The 24936-nt window shown below is 33.8% G+C and overlaps 3 protein-coding genes across 6 annotated transcripts; 2 read left to right on the forward strand and 1 right to left on the reverse strand.

Annotated features, from left to right (window-relative positions):
* Positions 1–659: 659 nt before the first annotated feature.
* On the forward strand, positions 660–6572 carry LOC147411079 (eukaryotic translation initiation factor 4E-2-like). Its single transcript, XM_086444437.1, has 6 exons — positions 660–1004; positions 2951–3116; positions 3205–3330; positions 5822–5887; positions 5987–6080; positions 6393–6572. Exons 1-5 carry the CDS (start codon positions 721–723, stop codon positions 6035–6037), a joined length of 693 nt encoding a protein of 230 aa, XP_086300563.1. The 5' UTR covers positions 660–720; the 3' UTR covers positions 6038–6080; positions 6393–6572.
* An 870-nt stretch (positions 6573–7442) lies between these two features.
* On the reverse strand, positions 7443–13625 carry LOC147411080 (bidirectional sugar transporter SWEET2a-like). Its single transcript, XM_086444432.1, has 6 exons — positions 13475–13625; positions 9257–9293; positions 8914–9130; positions 8641–8799; positions 7816–7935; positions 7443–7701 (listed from the first exon to the last, which is right to left on the reverse strand). The coding sequence occupies exons 1-6, from the start codon at positions 13533–13535 to the stop codon at positions 7591–7593; spliced, it is 705 nt and encodes a 234-aa protein (XP_086300558.1). The 5' UTR covers positions 13536–13625; the 3' UTR covers positions 7443–7590.
* A 5390-nt stretch (positions 13626–19015) lies between these two features.
* LOC147411081 (trifunctional UDP-glucose 4,6-dehydratase/UDP-4-keto-6-deoxy-D-glucose 3,5-epimerase/UDP-4-keto-L-rhamnose-reductase RHM1) lies at positions 19016–23712 on the forward strand. 4 transcript variants are annotated; one of them, XM_086444443.1, is made up of 4 exons: positions 19016–19224; positions 21439–21462; positions 21540–23127; positions 23234–23712. In XM_086444443.1, the coding sequence occupies exons 3-4, from the start codon at positions 21556–21558 to the stop codon at positions 23696–23698; spliced, it is 2037 nt and encodes a 678-aa protein (XP_086300569.1). In that variant the 5' UTR covers positions 19016–19224; positions 21439–21462; positions 21540–21555; the 3' UTR covers positions 23699–23712. The 4 variants fall into 4 exon arrangements, with proteins under 4 accessions (XP_086300569.1, XP_086300573.1, XP_086300581.1 ...); XM_086444451.1 differs by having other exon boundaries at positions 19108–19224; positions 21545–23127; XM_086444447.1 differs by lacking the exon at positions 21439–21462.
* Positions 23713–24936: the final 1224 nt, after the last annotated feature.

Below are 24936 nucleotides of genomic sequence, written 5' to 3' on the forward strand. Positions count from 1 at the left end.
TTAAGTTCAATATTTTTATTATCTAAGTCAACAATTTATTTTTTAAGTGATGTTGACATTAGCAGTTTTATTTATTGTTAACCTCACTAGTTTTTAACCTTTTATTATTATCGACCTTGATAATAAAAATATTGAACTTTAAGAAAAAATTGCCAATCTCGACATTGTAAAATTTACTCGATTTTGTTTTTTTTAATTTTTTCAACTAAAATACATGGAAAGATCGACTTAAAACTTGACATAATGATTTTTGTAGATGATTTCATACCAAAAGAATCATCCTTGATCGATTTTGATAAAATAAAAAAAAAAGTAAAAATAATTAAAATTTTCTAACTTCATTTTTTGTTATAAATCGTCGAAACAAAAACACATTTAAAAGTTCAAAATGAAAAATATATCATTTTCAAATTGTTGGAAATGATTGGAATCATCTCGTTAAAAAACCTAAGTATGTGAAGAAGAAGAAAAATGGATAGTTTGAATAGTTCAAAAATTTTATAACCTGAGATGAGGTTGAGGTACTGATTAGAAAACAGGGATTTACTAAATGGACTATTTAACACACCCCTAAAAGTCAAGGATGAATCAGAAAATAAAAGTTAGCAGCAGGGACCATTAAGCAATTTTCCCAACTCTATAAAACCTAAAACTAAAGGCACAGAGGAGCAAAGGAGAGGGCATTTGTTGTTTGGAGAAAACAGAGAAAAAAGAAGAAAAATGGCAACAGAGGAAGCTATAGGAGTTGGTGTTGGATACACAGAAGAGGAGATCAATAGGGGTTCTTCTGTTCTTAGCGAAGAACTGGAAGAAGGAGAGATAGTGGGAGACGAAGATTCTGAGTCTTTGAAGGGTTCGACAACCATCCTTCATCAATCTCCTCACCCTTTGGAGCACTCATGGACCTTTTGGTTCGACAATCCTTCGGCGAAATCCAAGCAAGTTCCATGGGGCAGCACCATCCGTCCCGTCCACACTTTCTCCACTGCAGAGGAGTTCTGGAGGTATCACCACCACCCTTTTCTTTCTTCCAAATTCTTTAATTTCTTGTAATTTTGGTTTCTTTGTTACAAATATTTGGGAAAGAAACCCATTTATGATGGAAAATAATTGTAGAAATGAATAGGTTATTGATCAATTATTGATTCGTGGGTGGGTTTTCTTAGAAAAACAATTACACAAAGAAAACCCATGGTTATAAGATATTGTCTCTCATTTCGGAATTTAGTTTGGTAGATTAGGTATAAGTTGAGGAGTTCTGGAGGAATATCGCCTCTTTATTTCACAATCATTATTTCTTGTAATTGTGGTTTTTATGTTTCAAAGATTTGCAAAAGAAACTGATTTATGGTCGAGAATAGGTGTAGAAATGTAGTCAATTATGGGTGTTTGATCAATTATTGATTGGTGGGTGGGTTTTCTTAGAAATCAATTAAACAAAGAAAACCCATGGTTATAAGATTTTGTTTCTAGATTTGGAATTTAGTTTGGTAGATTGGGTACCGTTGAGGAGTTCTGGAGGAGTATCACCTCTTTATTTCACAATCATTATTTGTTGTAACTGCGGTTTTTGTGTTGCATAGATTTGCAGACGAAACTGATTTATGGTCAAAAATAGTTGTAGAGATGTAGTCAATAATGGGTGATTGATCAATTATAATAAGTAGCTTCTCGGATTCAGAATTCAGTTTGGTAGATTGGATTTGGCTTAAGATGGAACACAATTGAGTACGATTTGATCTATATTTATTTAAGAATAAAGTGGAACTAGTTTTCGTTGAATCTTTTGGTGACCTTTTATTATTTGGTTGGCTTCCCTAAGAAAGATCTTGACTATGGACAATGTCATTTCTTGTGGTATAACTTCAGTAAATTTTTGCCCCATGTGTAAGGACTAAGGAGAGCAGGGAACTGGTATAGGCCATCTTTTAATTCATTGTAACTTCATATGGGTTATGTGGAACCATTTCATGTGATTATTTCATAGCTTTGGTTGTCTTCCTTCGTTGGCTCTCTCATTATTTGAAATTTGGTAATTGTGGCCTTATTGAGGAAGGAAATGATCTAATGATGGTTGCCCCCTTTTGCTGTATGTGGGGTCTTTAGAAGGAGAGGAATGACATATTTTTTTATAGGGAAAAAGCGATCTATGCAGGAAGTTATTAATAACATTTTGGGATTGTTGTTTTTCCGGTGTAAGCTGTGAGGAAATTCAAGAGGTTCTTCTTTGAAGAATCTGAATTTAGGTGGGAATCTATGTACCATGGAAGGATAATATTATCTTTTATGTATTGGATTGTACTGAGGAGATTGCACACTTTCAATAAATATTATGTATAATGCGCATATGGAATGAGTATGTGTGTATGTTGTGTGCGTGAGCTTGCGTTATACTTTAGCAAAAAAAAGACCAATATACCCTACACCCCTACACACATCATCTTTTCTGTTTGTTTTCAAACGTGTTTACTCAATTTCTTCCAGTGCTTTATGAGGTTTTTGGCCTTCTATTTGAGTCCTAGTTCCATAATCAAATACAATTTTAATTTGTTTCCTGACTTTGACCACTAAAAGGTTTCTAGTATGCATCCAGATGCAGATTCTGCGGATAATTAGTTAGCAAGACTTAAGCCTCATATTGCCAAATTATTATTTAACCGACCCCTAATCTTTGGGATAAGGCTGTGTTTTTGTTCTTTATTATTCTGAATTGTTGGCAGAGATGTGGGGTATTTCACTTTTTGTGCTATTGTAAAATATTGGTGTATACCCATTGAAATCGAAACTGGAATCGTTCATGTAATTGGCCATAAAGTCCTTTCCAGATTTATTTTTGATGATGGTAGATGTTTTAGACAACAAGCACGTACATGTGTTCCTTTGTTATTTGTGTATGAAATTGGTATTAGTTGGTTATCTTATTTTGTTTGCGTGTTCTTTCTGCATTCAGCCTTTACAACAATATAAATCACCCAAGCAAGTTAGGTAATGGAGCAGACTTTCATTGTTTTAAGGACAAGATTGAGCCAAAATGGGAGGACCCTATTTGCGCTAATGGGGGGAAATGGACCATAAGTTTTTCAAGAGGGAGGGCTGATCAATGCTGGTTGTATACGGTATGCTTCCAATCCTACTTGGATGATCCATTCTACGCTGAATACGTACCTCAAATGGCTTCTAATTTTCTTTGTCCATTTTTACTAGTTGTTGGCAATGATTGGAGAACAGTTCGACTATGGTGATGAAATATGTGGAGCGGTTGTTAATGTTAGGAATAAGCAGGAGAAAATATCTATATGGACTAAAAATGCTTTAAATGAAACTGCTCAGGTAATTATACTCATTCATACATGAAAGGAGGCCTGTTCTGAAATTCATACCAATAATCGATGCATGTCATCACATTCTCTATACTCACATTTGGTGTGTACTATGGATTCTATATCATGTCAATATTGCATGGGACCAGAACTCGGTTATAGTCTTTCTAAATCATCTGTATTAAGTTTGATCCTTGTTATTTTTTGAGATATTCTATTGCCACACTAATTTTTGCTAAGAGCACCCCAATTCATGTGATATCAAGAAGAATTTAGTACACATATTGGGGTGTTCTTAGTAAAAATTGGTGTGGCAATGGAAGCTCTATTTTTTTCCTCTTGCATTACTGAATTGTGTGTTATATATTTTAAACCTAAGTATTAAACAATGTCTATTTCGGTAAGCCTGTAAATGGACATATTTTGATCAGTTTGAGTAATATACAATTTTCTTGAAAATAATAGAAATGTTAAGGATATGGCTGAAATATTGAGGAAGTTTTCATTGAAGTTATGGAAAATGATAAAACAAATATCAAATCACACCCATAAGTCATCAATATACAATAAACGGCCATATGGATTATGGAGTGTGGAAATGAAGATAATAAATGTTCCGCCACAGATTGGTACAAGTATTTGAGAGTCTGATACTAAAAGTAAAATTATATTTCACATGAAAATGAGATTAATAATGCTACATTAACTACATGTACCTTAGTATGTAAAACACTTGCTTAGATGAACAAACTATTAAGTACTAAACTCATGGATTATTTTAAATTTTATTTCTTAATTATGTATGAATAAATTATTAAATTATTCAACTAATTAGAACATGGACAGTTGTATGTGCGTCCTTATATGAACATGCTAATATTCTTAGGATAAATCAAAATAAGATGATATAGATAGGGCATAAAATGGGTTGGACCCGGGTTGGATCTTAAAAATTCCATAATTAGATCTGGATTTTTTTTATACTGAATCCGGATCTGACTCGGGCTCTACTTACTAAGAATATATGAACCATTTTGTGTTTACTAAAACCGGATCCCCAACCCAAATTACTTGATTCGGGTTGGGATGGGTAAATTTTATTGTCTGTATAAAAATTTTTGTTGTGAATTTGCCTTTATAATACCCCCTTTGATTTAAATTTTTTTTGTTACGTAACTGATCATTTAAAACCAAAGGGGTATACAGATAAGTTCACAACAATAGGTTTTTCACACAGAAGGCAAAATTTATCTGTGTACATAAATGCAGTCATATGTTTTTGTTGGATTTTCTATGACGACTCATGGTTATCGTTTATATATTATATCTAGGAAGATGTAAGGGGTGTTAAGTGACCATTAACGAGTTGTGCATCCAGTGAACATTTCTATACAAGTAGCACAAATGAAAACCGACCTATTGTTGGATTAAACAATCACGGGTAATTTACTCACAAAGGTGCTCAATGCTCTTATGGGGAGGTGGGCATGCAATTACAAGTTGTCCAAACTCCCAAAAATCGAATCAGTATCAAACACTTAAAATTTGTCTGCGTTTTGAGTTCACATTGATACAGATGCCCCCAGTATCATTGGCTTCAACCAGCCAAAAAATTTAGAGATGAAGAGGATCTCCCTAGATCTGTATATATCCCTTATGTTGGTGATTACATGAACCTTCCAACCTTGAGAATCCTAAAGTTGTAAATTAAGGGTTATGCTCCTGTTCCATATGTACCCTTATTCTCCATCTACAAAACCACACTTGCTTGCTTAGCAAAAAAAAAAAAAAAAACAAATGAACATAAATAAATTTCAACAAAAGCTCCAAAATATTGAATATAAATATAGCTACCATTACTACTCTCAAGGATGTCAAACTAATATTTTAAGACATAATTAAGTTCACTAATAGCGAGTCCTTGGGAGAATTCCCAACATGAATGTGAAACAAATAATTCCAAAACCTGTAATTAATCGATAGGAACAAAAACCCTCCAGCACAAATTCTATGTTGTTTGCTTCTCCTATCTTTGTTTGTATCGTCATCATAATTTGCATTGTTGTACTGCCTTCTCTATGTGGACCGATTCCTCCTGTATTCAAGTTGCCCTTTTTAATCTGCATATTTGTCTCCTTTTGCTTGGGCCACTAGCAAATGTGTTACATTTCTTTCTCACTTGTTGAACCATTAGCTTTGGAATCTTCCACATCGATGTTAGTGTTTAATCAAGTCAATATCCCTACCTTAAAAATTCTCTCCTCTTTTATTTGTCTCAGCCAACCATGTGATCCATATGGACTCTTCTACCGATTTTGGTCATTGCAGAAGGGCTTATGAATTGCTGTAACCTGATCTTTGGGTTCTGTTACATATTTGTTTCTGAAAATATTTCCGGTCTTGATGATGAAACATAAACTGTTACCCCACAAAATCTAGCCCCAAATACCTTAAATTATGTTTCCTGTTTTTAATGGTTGCTTTCATTTCTTTCTTTACAGGTGAGCATTGGGAAGCAGTGGAAGGAGTTTCTTGATTACAATGAGAGCATAGGGTTCATTTTCCATGTAAGAGGTTTTCTGTGTGACTTTCTTGCATGTTTTTTGCTTGATTTATCACAATGCATGAGTTCGGGGGTACATGATACTTTTGTTTCACAATTTCAGGATGATGCGAAGAAATTTGACAGAGCCGCCAAGACTAAATATACCATATAAGCTGAAGTTGTTTAACTATTGGCATACTGCGTTGAAGTGAAAGGTTAGTAGCTACTACTACAGTAGTGAGGAAAATAGCTAGTCTCAAGTTTAGTTTTGGGATTGTGGAACAATTATTCTTTTCCCACTTTGATGGGAAAATAATTTTCTTGAGGGATCTGGTCCGAGATTATTTTCCCGCCGACCAGAAATGGTTTTTTCAGGGAAAATGATTTCTTCGCACAATGTGTTATCAAACATTTGCAAATGGCATTTTCCAGTGCAACCATTACATACCCTTAAGCGTCAGAATGTACTTCAGAATTTGGAAAAAAAACGACTTATGGTTTCTCTCATCATTTGTTGCTTCTGTCAGGCTTTCGTACTCTTGGACAAGCAGAGCGACGGCTTTTTCTTCGTGCATCGGTAGGGTACATTTAGTAGAATCTATGGATACATTTCATTTTCTTTGTAATGAAAAAGATGAACAATAACCACAATTACGTCGCCTAATATGAGAATTAATAATCACTGTTCAAGAACTCATTTGAATTGATTTGACTGACCCATTGATCAATTGTGGTGGATTGATGATTTTATGCCGCAGATTGTTTAGTTGTTGGGTGACATGTAGGGTACGTAGTATGAACAGTGGATGATGATGTTTTAGAATTTATGGCTTCAAAGCACAAACTACCAAGGAAGCTCTTTGAAAAACCTGTCAGTAGTATATCAAGTGAACTCATCAAAGAGACATTTGTGGCAAAGCTACTTTCAACTGAAGTGCTTCCACTTTTCTATAGAATCACTTCTATAACAATAATTGTTATTAGGAACTTGGACGTTAGGTGGTAATGTTCAAGAACTAGAAGCTGCGTTTGGTATTTAACTAAAAATTACTGTTGAAAATAAGGCTGTGAAATCCCTAATAGGATAGATTGTTATTGATGGAGGTGGAGGAAAGGGCATTTTGATAAATACAACGAAAAAGGGGGCGGGACACATCTAAATCACGCTGGTCTGCTTTGCATGCTGAAGAGGTGTTGGACAGCCCGGACTCTCTTGGTAGGCAAACAATGAGTCGTATTGGTCTCTCTTGGTAGGCAAACAATAAGTCGTATTGGTCGTTGAAAGAGCGAGAGGAGTCTTTTAATGTTCCACCCACCATGGCCATGCTACTCTCATTCCCGATTATAAAATAGTTCAATTTCTAGTTTGTGATGATGTGCTCACTCCCAAAATCTACTTTAATGGAAAACGAAACAACGCCATCCACTATTCCATTGATATCTAGTATGGGTTCTGTTCCTGTGATCCATTTCTCTGATTTATTTATCTTTCGTATATGATACGAAGACAAACAACAAACAATTTTCAAGGAAACGTAGTACCCTTTTTTATGCACATAAGATTTTTGGGACCTCAATGAAGAATAATAGTGTGTTAAAATGCTTTGAATGATTACAACATTGTTTCACCTGAAGTTCGTAAGTTCGAATGTCCAATTTCAACAAATAATATAAAACACCCAACTGACAAGAAAATGAATCTTTTATCTTTTATCGCTGATAGATTCACTCGCACAAAACTATAAAGGTTCTTGAGTCTTCTCCGGATTTTTTTCTGTAATGGGTGTACAACGCTAATTGTACCGTCCCAAGAATGGTTCCAATCGCATTAGGGACCTGAAATTCATACAGAAGTGAAGCTAATAACATAGTAGGAACAGGAAAGAACAACATTAAAGTAGGATGCAAGAAAAACTACCAAAACTTTACGTGGGTTTACAGGTTGCTTACATATACGAAAGGATCTTCCTTAAACATTCCATACGCAGAGAAAGATGCACTCATCAAGAAGGTTGATAGCGAAAGATAAAATGGCATGAATTCAACACTCTTAGTCTGGATCACCAAATTCTGGCAAAATAAAATAATAAAAAAAAAACTTGGGTTTTCAATAGGAAACTAACAAAAAATGATCGAAATTCCCTTGTCTTCGACCTCTAGCCAAAACCATTGATTTCCTCCCAAAATCAATTGTCTTCAACATGTTGGGGTAAAAAATAAAAATTTACCCTCATATGCATAAAAGGAAAAAAAAAATGTCTAGTCCAAAGATTCCTTCAACCTTAAAACCCCAATAAAAGATAGGGTTTTTGAGGAGGTTGAATATGATGGGTTCACGACAAAAAATCAAAGGTTTCTGGCTAGAGGGTGAAAATTATCAGAAACCAAGCTCGGGCCTGGCCTATTGGTACCCTACTCTATAGGTCAAAGACATTTTTTTCTAAATCTTTTTCTTTATTATTATGTATCATTTTTTTTTCATGTGTGTGTGGGGTGGGGTGGGGTGGGGTGGGGGGATGATAGTGACCATTTTACTGATAAAGCTTCAAATAATGAGGATGACATAGATTTGATGATTTTGACTGGTTGATGAATTCTAACTTGAATTCACGATTGTAATCTTTTTAATAGGAACAATTACATCGTACTAACCCTCATTTGATTTTTCTTCGGTTTTACCAAGTTTTTCCCTGGCCAACTTATTCCTGAAACCTCAATTGTTGACTATGTTTGAAAGCAATTTAAGATTAAAAATGTTTCTAGTCAAATCCTTACAATTATAAACAATGGGGAAGCAAACATCGATATGAGAGAAGCAACGCTCAAATATCCAACAAAAAGCTGCCGCATAGAAGGATTAAGAAACCTCATGCTCACGAATACTATGATTGCAAATATTACGAAAACCGCTACCAACAATCCCAACATTTTCACCTACCAGCAACAACAAAAAATAGTGACAATGAACAACAGATTATAGAAAACCATTAAAGGGAAACCAGAAACCCCATGAAAATAACACAAGTAAATTTATAGGGCAAGAATTACCTTCTTGGCTTTGTCGGCATATATAATGAATATTGTAACATAGACTAATTGGAAAATTGCACCAAATGAATTGACTGTAGCAATCAATATAACACCCGGTGTTACAAGAGGCAAGCCATACCAGCTGCAGATCAAGCAGTTCAAGAGGCTGTATATATAAGGCAATCCCGAGAACTGTTCTGTCGATCGATTTCTCACAATTCTCCTAAATATGGGTCTGAAAATAGTAAACAGGAAATAATAATGCTTGTTATGAGATGTAGATTTTTCTTTTCTTTCCTTCAGTTTTGCTCAAAGTCTTACCAAACAAAAGAAAAAAAGATTGAGTGGGAGTAAAACTTACATCGGTGACACAAACAACACAAACGCAAAGAGGTTCCCTGCATCAACAAAATGGATATTAGAGAATTATTTCCCATCTGCCCCAAACATATTCAAGCAAAATAATTTAATGTGGGAACAAAGCCATCGATTCAGTTTGGTCGACAACCTAATATATTTTTCAGAAAATAGAGATAACCCATCATAGTTCATCTTTCTTTTCTTAAGGTATCTTATTAGTTATCAGTGAATTTTTCCTGTTTTGTTATCTTCTCATAATTCAAAATGAAATACATGTTTACTTCCCAGGACACTTTCTAATCTGTGTTTCTCCTTTAAGGATACAAGCATAGTATTAAATTTCAACATTTTTTCACGAAATATACCAACATATTTCCAATTCCACAAGTTCTGACACGAAATTTAACTGACAGTTCTTTTTGTATATATTTCGGTGGAAATCACTATTCATTTCGCGAAATATTTCGATGAATAGTGAATTTCGACCGAAATCATTAAATTTTAGATATGACAATGCAATATTTCGTTGAATAGTAAATTTCGACCAAAATACTCTTTTTTGAAAAACTTATAATTGCTTTTAGAAAGAACTTGTATTTACACATAGTATTTACTAATAAAAAATTGCACATAACATTCATCCATTAGTATAAATGAATTATGATTAGAATGAAATGCTACTTATCAAAAAAAAGAAAAAAAAGAATTATGATTAGTTAGTTATCTATATCATCTTATTTTAATGTATGCTAAGAATATTAGTACATTTACATAAGCACACATACAATCAGCCATGTTTCAATTAGTTGGATACAGTAGCAATTTATTCGTACTTATACAAAAAAATAAAAGAACTATATAACAAATGAATGCAATACTTAATGGTTTCTTCATTTTAATTTCTTATATATTAAGTTGTATGTAGTTAATGCAACATTATTATTTTCATTTCCATGGTCAGCCTCTCAATACATGTTGCATATGCATATCAAAATGTTGTTGATATTCAATTTCACACTCCATATGTTAGTTTATTGTATTTTGTGACTTAATGAGTGTGTTTTAATGCCTATTTTATCATTTCCTATAGGGTCAATGAAAATTTCTTCAATATTTCTGTCATTTCCATCATTTTCAAAAATTGTATTCATTTCCACACTGATCGAAATATTTCCAGACTAACCGAAATAGACACTAAAATCAAAATTTAAAACCTTGGATAACGGACATGAGGTGAATTGGATAGATTTCCCAATTCATTAACAACCAAAGATAATGAAAGAAAATCCTACTGAACCATCCCCTATTAGTGTTGAATCAAAATATCAACTTTTCAAATTTTAAGTGCAGGAAAATAGCAACAGAGACAGCCGTATTCACGCCATGGTTTGACTAAGGTGCATGCTTCTAGTTTTATACACCTGACACAAAGCCTTGAGCATAAGTCCAAATACTCAACTGACCAGAGATCAACCGCAATTTCCGAGAAACAATTGATATTATTTTAAACCATGAATGACAAACCTCAAGTCAAACCATGAAATAAATAAAAAGAAAAGAAAAGAACACATAACACAACAAGATTTATGTGGTTGGTAGTGTGCCCCTTGTCAGCAATCTCTCGTCTAATTCTTTAAAAATTCACGAATTTTTCGTTTTTTTCAATGAAAGTATTATTCTCCAGATTATTGAACTATTCTAAAAAATTCACGCAATTTAAGTTAAAAAAGAATAATACACGTTTTCTTACGAATTTTTATAAAACTCGGTCGAAAAAAAAAATGTTATTGTAAGTTGTTGTATGTTGCAAAGTGCAAACTTGTAAGTTGTGATGTGTAACACAAGTCGACTTTGAAGTGGTCATGCTTCAAAATTTTGGAGAAATCCTCATTTTTAGGTGACAAATGTCCCTTTTATTTTTGAAAAAATAATGACAATATTGCCAAATTTTGGTTTTTGAATTTTTGGAAATGAGACAGATAATACACGTAGGAAGCAAATGCCGCATATTTTCCATTTATCTAATTTTTGACTGGATTTTAGACCCGATTTTTGCAACCCAAACTGGAATAGAACTTGAATTTTTCATGCATCAAATTTTTGCCGTGTTCCAAATTGCTAACAAGGAGTGTGCCTAGTGAACAAATGGGATTAGAAAAATTCACTAGAGGGAATTACCAGAAAGGAGATGTAACTTTTGGATTACGAATCTGTATACTTTTTTAAAATGATTATGAAAACAGGTATATACCCATTTTCGTAAATAAGTTTTTTAACCAAAAGGAGTATGGTTGCATTGACATGATGTAAAATTACCTTTATACCACTGATTTAAACTATCTTTTATTTTTTGTAACCAAGTTGTCTGGGCCTCTTAGAGCATTTACAATGGAGCTATTTGTGGGTTTGCTTGTATTAGACACACTAACGTTTTTTTCGTTTTTTTTTTTTTTTTTTTTCCTTCTAATGGACTCACCAAAAACACTTTTTAGTATGTTAGACTTCAAAGACGTTGTTAATTGAGACTAGCAACTTAGCTAGCCACGTTGGCATCCAATCCATCCAAAATTGAAAAAGAATTGTTTGATTCAAATTTTTTTTTTTTAAATATGACTATTGAGCTTTATCTCACATTTTTATAAAATCAAATTTCTACTCCAATCTCCACATTCCTTCGGTCACAATGGGAGGTTTTAACATGTACAATGACACTCATAAAATAGGGGGGACTTGTTTCCTAGTGGTTAGTAAAGGTGCCTATGTGGTACCTTTTAGTGGTTGTTTTTTAGTAGCTCCATTGGAGTTGCTCTTAGAGCACCAGACTAATCCGCAGGCTCGTGTAGTCCCCTCCCCCCAACAAGGTAATTATGATAAATCCTTGAGGGTGGCCCCTAAGGGGAGATTCAAACTCAAGACCTCCGCTTTGTGAGCCATGGTCCTAGCCACACCGATACCCTTTCCGTTAAAAACTTATTTACTAAAATGGGGATACACCCATTTAGGGTGGCAATGATCAGAAATATACCCGATGTCCAAACCGGTCCGATCCGAAAAACATGAAAAATCGGACTGTCATATTGAAACCTTAGATACAAAACAATTTCAGATCAAATTCGGATGTACCCCAATCTGCTCCAGAAAAAAATCCGACCGAAACGTATTTTAATAATTTTTTATTATTCTTAATTTCATATAAACACATATAAATAAAACATTTTAGTCTTTTTCGTTTCCCTCTATATTTGTAGTTGGAAAGTAGATTTTTAAAACTTTATATTTTTTAAATTTTTTGAAAATTGATGATTTGAAATAAGGCATGTGTTCCAATCGGTATTGGAGTGGTTCTGATTCAGTACCAAATTGATCCTTTGCCAGCCCTACACCCATTTTCATAACTTTTTTTAAAACAAACTAGATAAATATTTTTTACAAACCGCACCCATTTTCGTAAAATACCTAATTCACTATCTTTTGAAAAAGGGAATTACATTGCTAGATTTCTCCCAATGCCTGTCTCAAATCTCTAGAACCCTGAAACCCCAAACCCTAGTTTTTCTATTCCATTTCACTCTCCCCTTAACCCTTAAATTAGTTAGAATTATCCCAAATTTGCCAAAATTGCACCTGGTGTACAAAAAATCCCTACTAGTGAACACCAACTAGATTCAAGACATCTATCACAACATAACTTGCAGTTACTAGAATCAATGGCACCAAGATGACTCATCCATCACCACCATTTAATTTGAAAACTAAAACAGCATCAATGCCATATCTTAACAAACCCTAGCTTTGCAGAACTTCAACAAGTTGACAGAGTTCCTCTACCCAATACTCCTAGGTGTTCTAGAAACTCTACCCAATTCCTACAAAAAACAGTTATTCTCAACTAAGTGTGAAAGACTTGTCGTCTATGATGATAACCTGGATTTTCTCCCCAACAAGAACAAAATTGGGTCAGGCAGGTTATCCAATTTCTTGAATTTTAACAAGCTCTTCGACCTACCCATTAAAGGAAAAAAGTCAAATTTCATAGGATTCTTGAATTTTAGTGGAAAATAAAACATGGGGTTTCTTCAATCTTCATTCAACACCAACAAAATCAGAAAATTTCCAGATTTTGAGCAGATAGGAAATAAAATATTCGAAAAAAAAAAAGAGAAACATAGATAGATAGATACAGAGAGAGAGAGAGAGAGAGAGAGAGAGAGGATAGTACCGGCGAGTCCAGCTGCATCGCTTAAAGCTGAGTGTGCAGAAACCAATTCCGAAGAAATCATCAATCGATGCCCTCTGTCTTTCTCTGTGTGTGTCTCTCTCTGTGTGCGCAAGTGCAATGACCACGTTTACTTGAAGCCAATATATACGTTACTTGGCGCTTTTTTGGACAATTTGAGATTTCCTCCCCGAAATTCAGCATTATTTTCTGAAAGGCCCATGTATACAAAATACAAAATTTTATTTTGAAGCCAATGACATTAAATACTGAAATCCAAAATTACCGACATTTTGATGGTGGTGTGACGACCACATACAATGTAAAGAAGTTGGTGCACGAGACCAAGTCCAACTTTGAAGCGGGCAGTCCGCTTCAAAATTTAAAGGCACCCTATTTTATTTTAAAAGGATTCCTTCAAAATTTTGAAGCGAGATGTCCGTTTCAAAGTTAATTTTTCATTGGACCAGTGGTCCAAGTTTTGAGTGGTGTAGAGTGTAGACTCTAGATTAATGAGTCAATTGGAAACTTTAAAAATTGGCAACATGCAATTACTTTTCTACATATTATTTCCTTATACTTTTCTGAGTTGATACGTACACAACACATCAAATGATGGGTTGGTGAAGAAATTTTGCCATTTAGTGCTATAATTTTAAGAGGGTTGATTTTGTAATTCAAATTGACATAATAACTCAAAAACTTATCAACGGGACATGTGAAAAGAATCGTAGATTTTTTTGCTTCGAGAATAAAATTGTACAAAATCTCATGACATGTGCAATTGTGAATCCCGAGATAAAAAAAATTTACGATTCTTTGCACATGCCACGTCGATGAGATTTTGAGTTAGGTGCTGTTTGTTAAACTGAAAAAAATAAGTACTGAATAGCATTAAGCGCTGAAACTTATAAGCGCTGAATTTAAGTGCTAAAAAAGTTGTTTGTTTAGATGCTGAATCATGTTTGTTACACATTGCTGAAACTGATAAATTGTCTTTGTTACCCTTACAATCATATTATACATTGTTTACATGTTTTAAATGCTTATTTATTATCAAACACAATAAAATATATTATTTCTTATAAAATTAAAATACAATTTATTTTTAAATAATAAATAATACTCAAATCTTCAATTTAGAAATAATAATTTCTATTTATAAAAGCCCACAAATTTCAAATTAAAAATAATAATGTCATACAAGTCACCAAAATTTGAAATCAACTTTAAAAAGAACTTAATTTTTTATGAATAATTTTCGATGGAAATGAAGGATGTGTAATTATAAAAGCACCCTATGAATTAATAAGGGCAACCCACACTATAGCCATTTTTTGTTTTGTTTTATATGGATTAAAATTTTTGGAATGATCAAATTTTTAGTGAGGATAATTTATATGGTCTAGAGATCATCCTCACCAAAAATCAGTTATTTTGAAACTTCTAACTCGTTAAAAATAGTTTTCAAAAAAAAAAAATGGACAATTTACTATTCTTGAACTTGTTTTGATAGGGTTAAAAGTTTCAAGATGTGCTGATTTTTTGTGAAAATGATCTCCTCATTGTAGAGATCATCCTCACCAAAAATCAACTCATTCCAAAAATTTTAACCCATATAAGACAAAATAATTTAGCTATGGTGTGGGTTTATTAATTTGTGGGGTGTCTATATACTTATCCATGGGATATAAGAGGTAATATCCCTTTAAGAATAAGGGTATAGTTGTCCATGCTCAAAAAAACAAAGGGCATACTTGTCCGTGTTGAAAAAGCGAAGTGCTTACCGCTTCAGCACTTTTTTTCAGCATCAAAATAATGCTGAATTTTTTTCACTTATTTTCAGCAATAAGCACGAGTAAACAAACGCGCTATTTTGACAAAAGTGCTGAATTTAATTTTTTTCAGCAATAAGCACTGAAAAATAGCGCAAACAAACACCACCTTATTCTATCAGGTTGAGTTAGAAAATCATTACACTAATTTTAGAGTTTATTTCTATGGAGTGGTGATATTCTAACTAGAAAGTTTTCACTCGATCAATAATCAACTGACATGTTATGAACATAGAATCATAAGTCTTTTTTCTCAGGATACACAAATGCACATATTTTATGAGAACTTTTATTTATGTATCTCGAGAAAATAGATCTATGGTTTTGTGTCGATAATATGTCAGCCGAGTGAAGACTTTTTAGTTGGAAAATCATTATTCATTTCTATGACTTGCAAGAGATATACACGGAAGAAAAAGAGCTGAAGTTGCAGTGTTATTAGGAGTTGAAGTAGTCATGACTCATGAATAAGATTGATTGTTGAAAAGCATGCTAAAGAAGTGCTGGTAGACTCAAGGGTGGAGTTTTTCTTGTAGGGGGGAAACTATATAGCTCACAAATAATATTGAAAAACTTGAAGATGAGTGGTTTTAAGATTTATATTGAAAAAAATATATATTGATTATCATTAGAGAAAAAACAAAAGCTAAAGAGAAAATGGTTAAAAAAGATGTTCTATTGAGAAATTGAGAAATTAAAGGATAAAAATGATACCTCATTATGCTTTAAAGTAGGATAACTGAAAAAATTAATGTCTGTGAATGACTAAGAGAAAGAAAGTTGCAACTTCTAAAGTAAAAAAGTTTCTTTCATTTAAAGGTATTTCTTTCTCTTGGAATGTCATAGGAGTAAGGTATTGTAACAGGTAAGTACAATACAATAGCTTATACTTACATCATCAAAACAAGTAGCTATGGCAATTGTTTGGGCAATGAAATTTTGAGGAGGCCCTCATGAATTTTACAAATCAATTGAAAAACTCGTGGTAAAAAAAAATAGACCCGCACATCCAAATTGAGCCCATTGACTGGTGAGGGACCAACTACAACTTGGATTTAATTTTTCACAGATAAAGCTCATAATCCAAATGAAGTAAAGTAATCCACATATTAAGTATGGGTCAGGATCAAGGGCCATATGAAAAAACATATGTAAAAACAATGTAACATTAATAAATTTTCAAAATATAGGTTAGAAGTTTTGGATTGAGCTGATTTTTTGTGAGAATGATATCTATGATGGGAAGATCATCCGGAAAAAAAAAAAAAATCAGTCCAATCTAAAACTTTTAACCCCATTAAAAGTGATTTAGAATGTGGACCGTTAATTTTTTTACCAATTTTTGTCAATAATTTGTAAATCACTTTTGATGGATTTAGAAATTTCAGATTGAGCTGATTTTTTGTGAGGATGATCTTTTCATCATAATGACCATCCTTGTAAAAGATCAGCTCAATCCAAAATCTCTAACCCATATATTGAAAAATCATTGTTTTTACATATGTTTTTATATATGGCCCATGAACCGCCCCTATTAAGTATTAGGTCTTACACCTAAATAAATGAGTTTGCCCATCAACAATCTATAGAATCCTTTAATTGGATTTGGACGAAATTAACCTTTAGACGAATCAATTAAAGCTCTTTAAGTTGATACTTTGAAAAATTAAATAATTTTAAGTTTATAAATACCAAAGTCTCTCTCATTAGAGGGGACCAAGATCATTTCCTCTCAAAAAACAGAAGTTTTCTTTTCAGAGAAGAAGAAACTCTTAAGTCCTTTTCCAAAAACAAAATAAAAATTTTCAAAAAACTCAAACTCCAATTAAAGAAAAGATTAAACCTAAAATTCTTGTATGAAAATCAAGAAATCTTTCTCAATCAATCAAACGTGAAGCATGGAGAGAAAAAATTCACATAAAGATTTTATAGAAGATCAAGTAAAACAAAACCACCAGCAAAACAACCTTCTCAGCCGATCACACGCAAAACCCAAAGAGAAGAAAGTTACACACATGTCACTACTATTTTTGTACTTGATTGTTAATCAAATGACAATATTGGATCAATATCAATAAATATCATTCGTGATCTTATTTCATGTATCTTGAGGCAGATCATGAAATTTGTTATCGACAGTAATGTATAGTTATAATGATGTAATAAGTTGGTACTAGAGTGTAGCATATATCTATTATGGTACTGCGATCCATTAATGCGCAAAAAATGACCATTTTGATTGTATGACTAATGCTTCCGTATAGTAGCAATCATTTTCAAATCAAAGTGAGAAAGAAGTAGAATTGAACTGTTTCTACTGAAGTTGTCCCCAAAAAATAATTGAAATGATGTGCAAAAGTAAGCGGAGTTGAGCCACTACATAGTTCCCACTTACTAGATTAATTTTTGCAAGCTACAAAAGAATATATGCAATAATAGTGGAAAAGATGTCAAGATCAAAAGTTAATCCATTTTTAAGCGATCATCATACTATAATAACGATTGCTACTATAATGATCACTATGTACAATAGTATATATACAATAGCTATACTAGTGTACAATTGTAATAATTTGTGAAAGACATCCTTTCAAACAAGGAGAACTACAAAACACTATAAAAAATAAAAATAAAAATTAACGTAAATATTTGTTAAGGAGAGCTCCGATCGTAATAAGAGTCATGCTGGGGTGACATTGGATTTATTGCGGTTTTTACATTTTTGGCGTGGAGGTGCGCACATAACCGTAGATGATGTTTACTTGCGATTGTCATTCCAGCATTAGTGTTGTAATAATTTGTGAAAGACAAGCATGATACCACTCTCAAGGTAAAATTTAGATTTATGATGATTTGTAGAAATATTGAACAAGGCAGAACCAAGTTTGATGAGAAGACTTTGCACAAAAGAATTGTGTGAAATCATGCATGCATGCGACATAGATACCATCACCTTCAACATGTAGGTCTAATCTTTCAATTTTGTTTTTCTCCTCAAAACTAACATTAGATTTATTATCATTATTATGGTAAATTACCATGTCGTGTGTTGAATATGGGGAAATTCTCATTCCAGTACACTATTCATTTTAATTTCGAAATCATACTCCGTGTGTTTTGAAAAATATTTTTGAACGAGATCTTCACTTTAAAATACATGTGTTCTACTTCATGCTTTGGGAATTAATGAACTATGTACTAGAATGAAAATTTTGACAAAAGTGGAGTATGTTCTAAGGATTTTCTATTATTATTAGCAATTTGGGTAGAAAAAAAATTAGATTTTTCAAAATTTTATAAATTAAGTATTAAAAGAGGGTTGAAGATAAGTTTTAATAAATTAAAAAATTACTACAGAAATTAAAGAGTTCCCAAATGATTTATTTTGGGAAGTAAAAAAAAATCAAATTGGATTTTTTTTTTTTAGAATAACATGATAGAATTTTGAGTAGAAAAATCTGAAATTTTTCAGAAAGGATTAAATTAAAATGATTAACTAAAGAAAAAGTTGAATGAATTAAAAATATGTATATGGAGGTTGAGAAGCTTGAAGATGAGATTTAAGATAGAAAATCCTGATTTTTCGAGATTTTTTTTTTTTTTTTCTCAAAATGGTGAAGAATATAAGAAGAGGGCATTTAGGTTATTTAACATTAAAAACTTAGTAAATGACGTGTCACATATGCGAACCTTCTCAGATCACTCTAAAACGTGTCGCGAAACAAAAGACCTAGATCTCGTAGTTTATGTTCCGTCCAGAGACTCTCAACCAAACTCTCTCTGTCCCTCGATCTCTCGAAAATTACAGAATTCGAGTTGTATTTTCTCTCTCAAATCTCTTATTTGTTTGAAGCACACAAAATCCTTCTATCTCAGCTCTCACGGACAATTGATCGACCGATCTAGATTTTTTGATCTGTAAGTTCGTTTCTGTTTCTGCTTTTCTTCTTTTAGATCTTTATATCTTGTTTAAGAAAAAATGTTAGGTTTCAGTTGTTTTTTTATTAATGCATAATTTCTTTATTTTTAGAAATAGATCTGCAAATTGAAATCAATGAATTATCTTTTTTTTTTTTTTTTTTTTCATTTAATTAGTTCCAGATCTCATTAAGCACCTCCGTGTTTCTTTCGATCTAGATCCTTAAGGCTATAATTTTTGTTCTTTTGAATTATGATCGGGATACATTTTTTGTGATTTGAAATCAGATCTGGCACTTTTTTTTTCCCGAATTTGATGGAAATCGTGTAAAGTTTTACTTGTTTAATGTGCTTGATTTGAGTTTGCTTGATCGATCGGATCATTTGCATCTATTTCATATATAGAATCTGTTTCTGGTTCTGGAAAGAGAAACATTTTCCTAACTAGCTTAGTAAAGATTTGAGCCTTACTAAGGCTCGTTTTGCTCAAATGGATTACCACCTCAACAATCCAACACCGCAGCCCTCTAAGTTGCTTTGAAAAACTCAGATCCACAAAAAAATAATAATAATAATAATCGAAAAACAAATTTTTTTTTTAAACTTTATCCAAGGTTTTGAAAATGGACCGAACTTCCACATAACTCCCAAACTTACAATTGAAATTCAACTGTGAAAAATAAATTTTTTTTTTTTGGGATTTTTTTTTTCTTTTTGAAACTTCATAGAGTTTTATCCTCTACAACCTTGAAGCACTTGATCGTGTTTTTGGATGCCACAAGTTGAGCCCAAAGACCGTTAGTGAGATTGGAATCCTTACTAACTTAGTAAGGCTAGTCGGACTCATCTGGAAATTGTTTGGAATTTATTCCTAGGGTTTTCCACTGTCTCGTCCCCCACCGACACTGAATTGATGTGGCCGAGTCATCTCATCATGGACAAAATAGACTATGTAACTCGGTTTAGTATAATTTTTTTAGGGTCGGGTTCCGTTGACTCAAGAGATGACACAATATCTTGACCTTGTAAACATAAAATCTAACAGTTGAAAATTATCCTCTAGATAAGTATTATCGGAATATGCATTGTTGAGATACACATAAAATCTCAATCGTTAGATTTTGTGTTTACAAGGTCAAGATCTTGTGTTATTTCTTGAGTCAATGGAACCTGACCCAATTTTTTAATATATATAGGGGAATGCTAACGTCCAAGACCTTATGAGGACGTTAGCATTGTTCAATAAATTCACTTTCCAATAATACCCCTCTGCATTTTGTCTTTTAGTGAAAAAGACAAGAGTTAGTTGGTTTTTTTACATAATAAATGTCAAGGGCATTTTTGTTTTTTGATTTAAATATCTTTTTTGTAGTAAATGTTTTAGTAATCAATGTCCACATAATAAATGCATTTATTACGTAAAAGACTAATATACCTTTATCTTTTTCATTAAAAAACAAAATAAGGAGGGGTGTTATTGAAAAAAAATGTGTTGGAGAATTCTAACATCCCCATGAGGTATTGGACGTTAGCATTCCCCGTATATACATATAAACATTTATTTTGAAGAAAATGCTAGGTAACAAGCTCCTTTTTTATTTAAATAATAAATTTTTAAAACAATTAAAAATTAATATTTTTATCAAAATATGCAAAAGCCTGGTTGACTTGGCCGAGTTTTATTATCTTAGTTGGAAATATCGGACAAGTCATATTGGATCTTGGATGAGTCAATGTTAATGACGATTCACATTGAATGTCCTATGTGTTCATGAATGATACTAAGATGACTTGAGCGAGTCATCTCGGTCTCACAGACGATTTTTAAAACTATGCTTTTTAATATGATATGTTGTTTATACTAATACTTAAAAGTGCTCGGGTGCTTCCAAAGTTCATGATACCTTTGATTCAAAGTCATGTATATCTTGTTGCAACTGGTTTGAATTCTAATAAGAAAAATGCTAAAATGACTTCCTATGACACTGCGCTGATGTGGAGGTGTGCTTAGAACCATAGATGCTTTTCCTTTAGATATGAGTAAGAGTCTATGGTTTTGAGCACACCTCCACGTCAGCTTGGTATTGAATGCAATGTCCTGTGCAGTCACTCTAGCGTTGTTCTTTTAATAATATGGTTTTAGTCAATAAATCTGATCGGGATTTATAAACTGAATTGTCAATAACATCCTTCCTTGGGTTGTTCCATTTGCAGATTTTTTTGTCCTAATTTTGCCAGGTATACTTTTTTGTTTAATTATTATTATTATTTTTTTGTTTAATTTTCGGTTCTGATCCTGCTTCTAATTCTTGAAGTGAAGGCTGCTTGGATATGGCCACATATACACCTAAGAACATCCTAATTACTGGTGCTGCTGGTTTCATTGCATCCCATGTCGCCAACCGGCTTGTTCGAAACTATCCTGACTACAAGATTGTCGTCCTTGACAAACTCGATTACTGTTCAAATTTGAAGAACCTTATTCCCTCTAGATCGTCCCCAAACTTCAAGTTTGTCAAGGGAGATATCGGCAGTGCTGACCTCGTTAATTATCTCCTCATTACTGAGTCCATTGACACAATAATGCACTTTGCAGCCCAGACACACGTTGACAACTCCTTTGGAAACAGCTTTGAGTTTACCAAGAACAACATCTATGGCACTCATGTTCTTCTCGAAGCATGCAAGGTCACCGGCCAGATTAGGAGGTTCATTCATGTGAGCACAGATGAAGTCTATGGGGAGACAGATGAGGATGCTGTTGTGGGAAACCATGAGGCTTCTCAGCTCCTCCCAACAAACCCATACTCTGCAACAAAAGCTGGGGCTGAAATGCTTGTTATGGCATATGGGAGGTCATATGGGTTGCCTGTTATTACTACCAGAGGAAACAATGTCTATGGTCCTAATCAGTTTCCTGAAAAATTAATTCCAAAGTTTATCCTATTGGCCATGGCAGGGAAGCCTCTTCCGATTCATGGGGATGGGTCTAACGTGCGGAGTTACCTCTACTGTGAGGATGTGGCCGAGGCTTTCGAAGTCATTCTCCACAAAGGAGAAGTCGGTCATGTTTACAACATTGGGACAAAGAAGGAAAGGGGAGTGATTGATGTCGCCAAGGATATATGCAAACTCTTCTCGTTGGATCCAGAATCAGTTATTAAGTTTGTGGAGAATAGGCCATTTAATGACCAAAGGTACTTCTTGGATGATCAGAAGCTGAAGGTCTTAGGATGGTCAGAGCGGACTACATGGGTAGAAGGATTGAAGAAGACAATGGACTGGTACATTAGCAATCCTGATTGGTGGGGTGATGTTACTGGGGCATTGCTGCCCCATCCAAGAATGTTAATGATGCCGGGAACTGAAAGACATTTCGATGGGTCTGAAGATACCACTGATGCCCCCCCGCAAGCAAAAAATAGTCCTAGTCAGAACCGAATGGTGGTTCCAGAATCAAAGAGCAACTGTTCTACCCCAAAATCATCCTTTAAGTTCTTAATTTATGGCAAGACAGGATGGATCGGTGGTCTTCTTGGGAAGATATGTGACAAGCAAAGTATTTCTTTCGAGTATGGGAGAGGACGACTGGAGGAACGGTCTCAACTTTTGGCAGATATTCAGCGTGTCAAGCCTACTCATGTATTTAATGCTGCCGGTGTGACTGGTAGACCTAATGTCGACTGGTGTGAGTCTCATAAACCAGAGACAATTCGCACGAACGTTGTGGGTACATTGAACTTAGCAGATGTTTGCAGGGAACAAGGGCTGCTCATGATGAACTTCGCTACTGGGTGTATATTTGAGTATAATGCCTCACACCCAGAGGGTTCAGGCATTGGGTTCAAGGAAGAAGACAAACCCAATTTCACTGGTTCATTCTATTCAAAGACCAAGGCCATGGTAACTTCATCTAATACCCCTTGTTGAATTATGGTTTCCTGGTCTTTTGTTTTTTTGTAAATTTAAATTTAAATGTTTATGCATATATTTCCTTTACATTAACCAGGTTGAAGAACTTTTGAAAGAATATGATAACGTTTGCACTCTCAGAGTCCGCATGCCTATTTCATCTGATCTTAGCAACCCACGCAACTTCATTACAAAGATTTCTCGTTACAACAAAGTGGTAAACATTCCAAACAGCATGACGGTATTGGATGAACTTCTACCCATTTCAGTCGAGATGGCAAAACGGAATTTGAGGGGTATATGGAACTTCACTAACCCTGGTGTCGTGAGTCATAATGAGATTCTAGAGATGTACAAGAGTTACATTGACCCCGACTTTAAGTGGGTAAATTTCACACTGGAAGAACAAGCCAAGGTAATAGTAGCCCCACGAAGCAACAATGAGATGGATGCTTCCAAGTTGAAGAAGGAGTTTCCCGAGTTGCTTTCCATCAAGGACTCACTGATCAAGTATGTCTTTGAACCCAACAAGAAATCTTGTGCTGGCGGAGAAGCAAATTAGGTGTTTGATTACGTTCCCTGGTTTCGAGTCCCTTATTGTTTTGAGATTCGTTTGTTATTCATCTGTGTCTACATTTCATCGTTTCTTCTATTATAATTGTAGCTTTTAAGGTAATCCCAATAGGCTGTTAGTAGGTTTTTATTTTTATTATTCGTGTGGGTGGGTGGGTGGGTGTTTGGGGGGGGGGGGGGGGGGGGGATGGATTCTTCATATATTTTGTGATCTTTTGCAATATTTAGGATTTGTATATCTTTGCTAATTTATATATGAAGCTTTTAAATTCTTAAACTGAATCACCCTATTTCTTGTTCTGTATCAATTAAGAGTTATATTTGATAGTAGTAGTTTGATTATAGTTCTTTATTGGTGCAAAAGTTGAACTTGAGTCATGTCAAGTTGCTGTCGGTCACCAGAGATTGGAAATATGAAAACAACCATCCACTTCAATTTTACTAGAGCAATCACATATGTTTCCACACCTTAGATTCTTAAGTTATAAGATAGAACCCAGGAGAATTCCTCAACCGGGTTAGAGAGAAGATATGAGCAAGAGGATCAAAATTTGGATCAGTGTATGTCTCACGTGTCTCCTCAACTCATACATGCATGTAACACACACACACACACACACACACACACACGCACACACCCCTATATTATATATGGTAGGAGTTGATTATTGCACATTTCTAGATCAATGTCAACTCCTAGGACCCAAACTCCAGGTAGGAATTTTTTGGGGTCCACATGGGTGTCTCAATCGAAACCAACAATATCATCTTGTGGTCTTCTTATTCATAGAATGAATCTTTGTTGAGAGAGGGGAATCCTAACTCTGGAGGTCATTAGGTGGGATTGGATCTGTCCCGGAGTCTCTTAAGGAGCTCCCTTTGAGTGAGTTTCTTTTTAAGAAAAAGTATTTTGAAAATATACAGCATCTCTATACTCAATGATTGTTTTTTTTTTAATTAATATCAATCATGTCAAATTTAGGGACAAGAAAACAAAATGCATTGCTATCATTGGTATTACCTATAAATATGCAGTCAATTGTTTTAGTGCTTAATTTAGTTCTTTTAGGGGTTGGAACAACTACTTTGGTAAGACACCCCCGTACTTTCAAGAATTTATAAGAAGGCACTCAGCTTTTTCATAATTCATATAGTGTCTTATTGGATTTCTTGCAGGAGATTTTATTGAGAATATAATTTGTAAAAACCAAAGCTTCCCCCCACAAG

This window comes from Akebia trifoliata, chromosome 1 (assembly GCF_017979445.1).
Source record: "Akebia trifoliata isolate Shusen 1 chromosome 1, ASM1797944v1, whole genome shotgun sequence".
In the NCBI taxonomy this organism is placed as follows: domain Eukaryota; kingdom Viridiplantae; phylum Streptophyta; class Magnoliopsida; order Ranunculales; family Lardizabalaceae; genus Akebia; species Akebia trifoliata.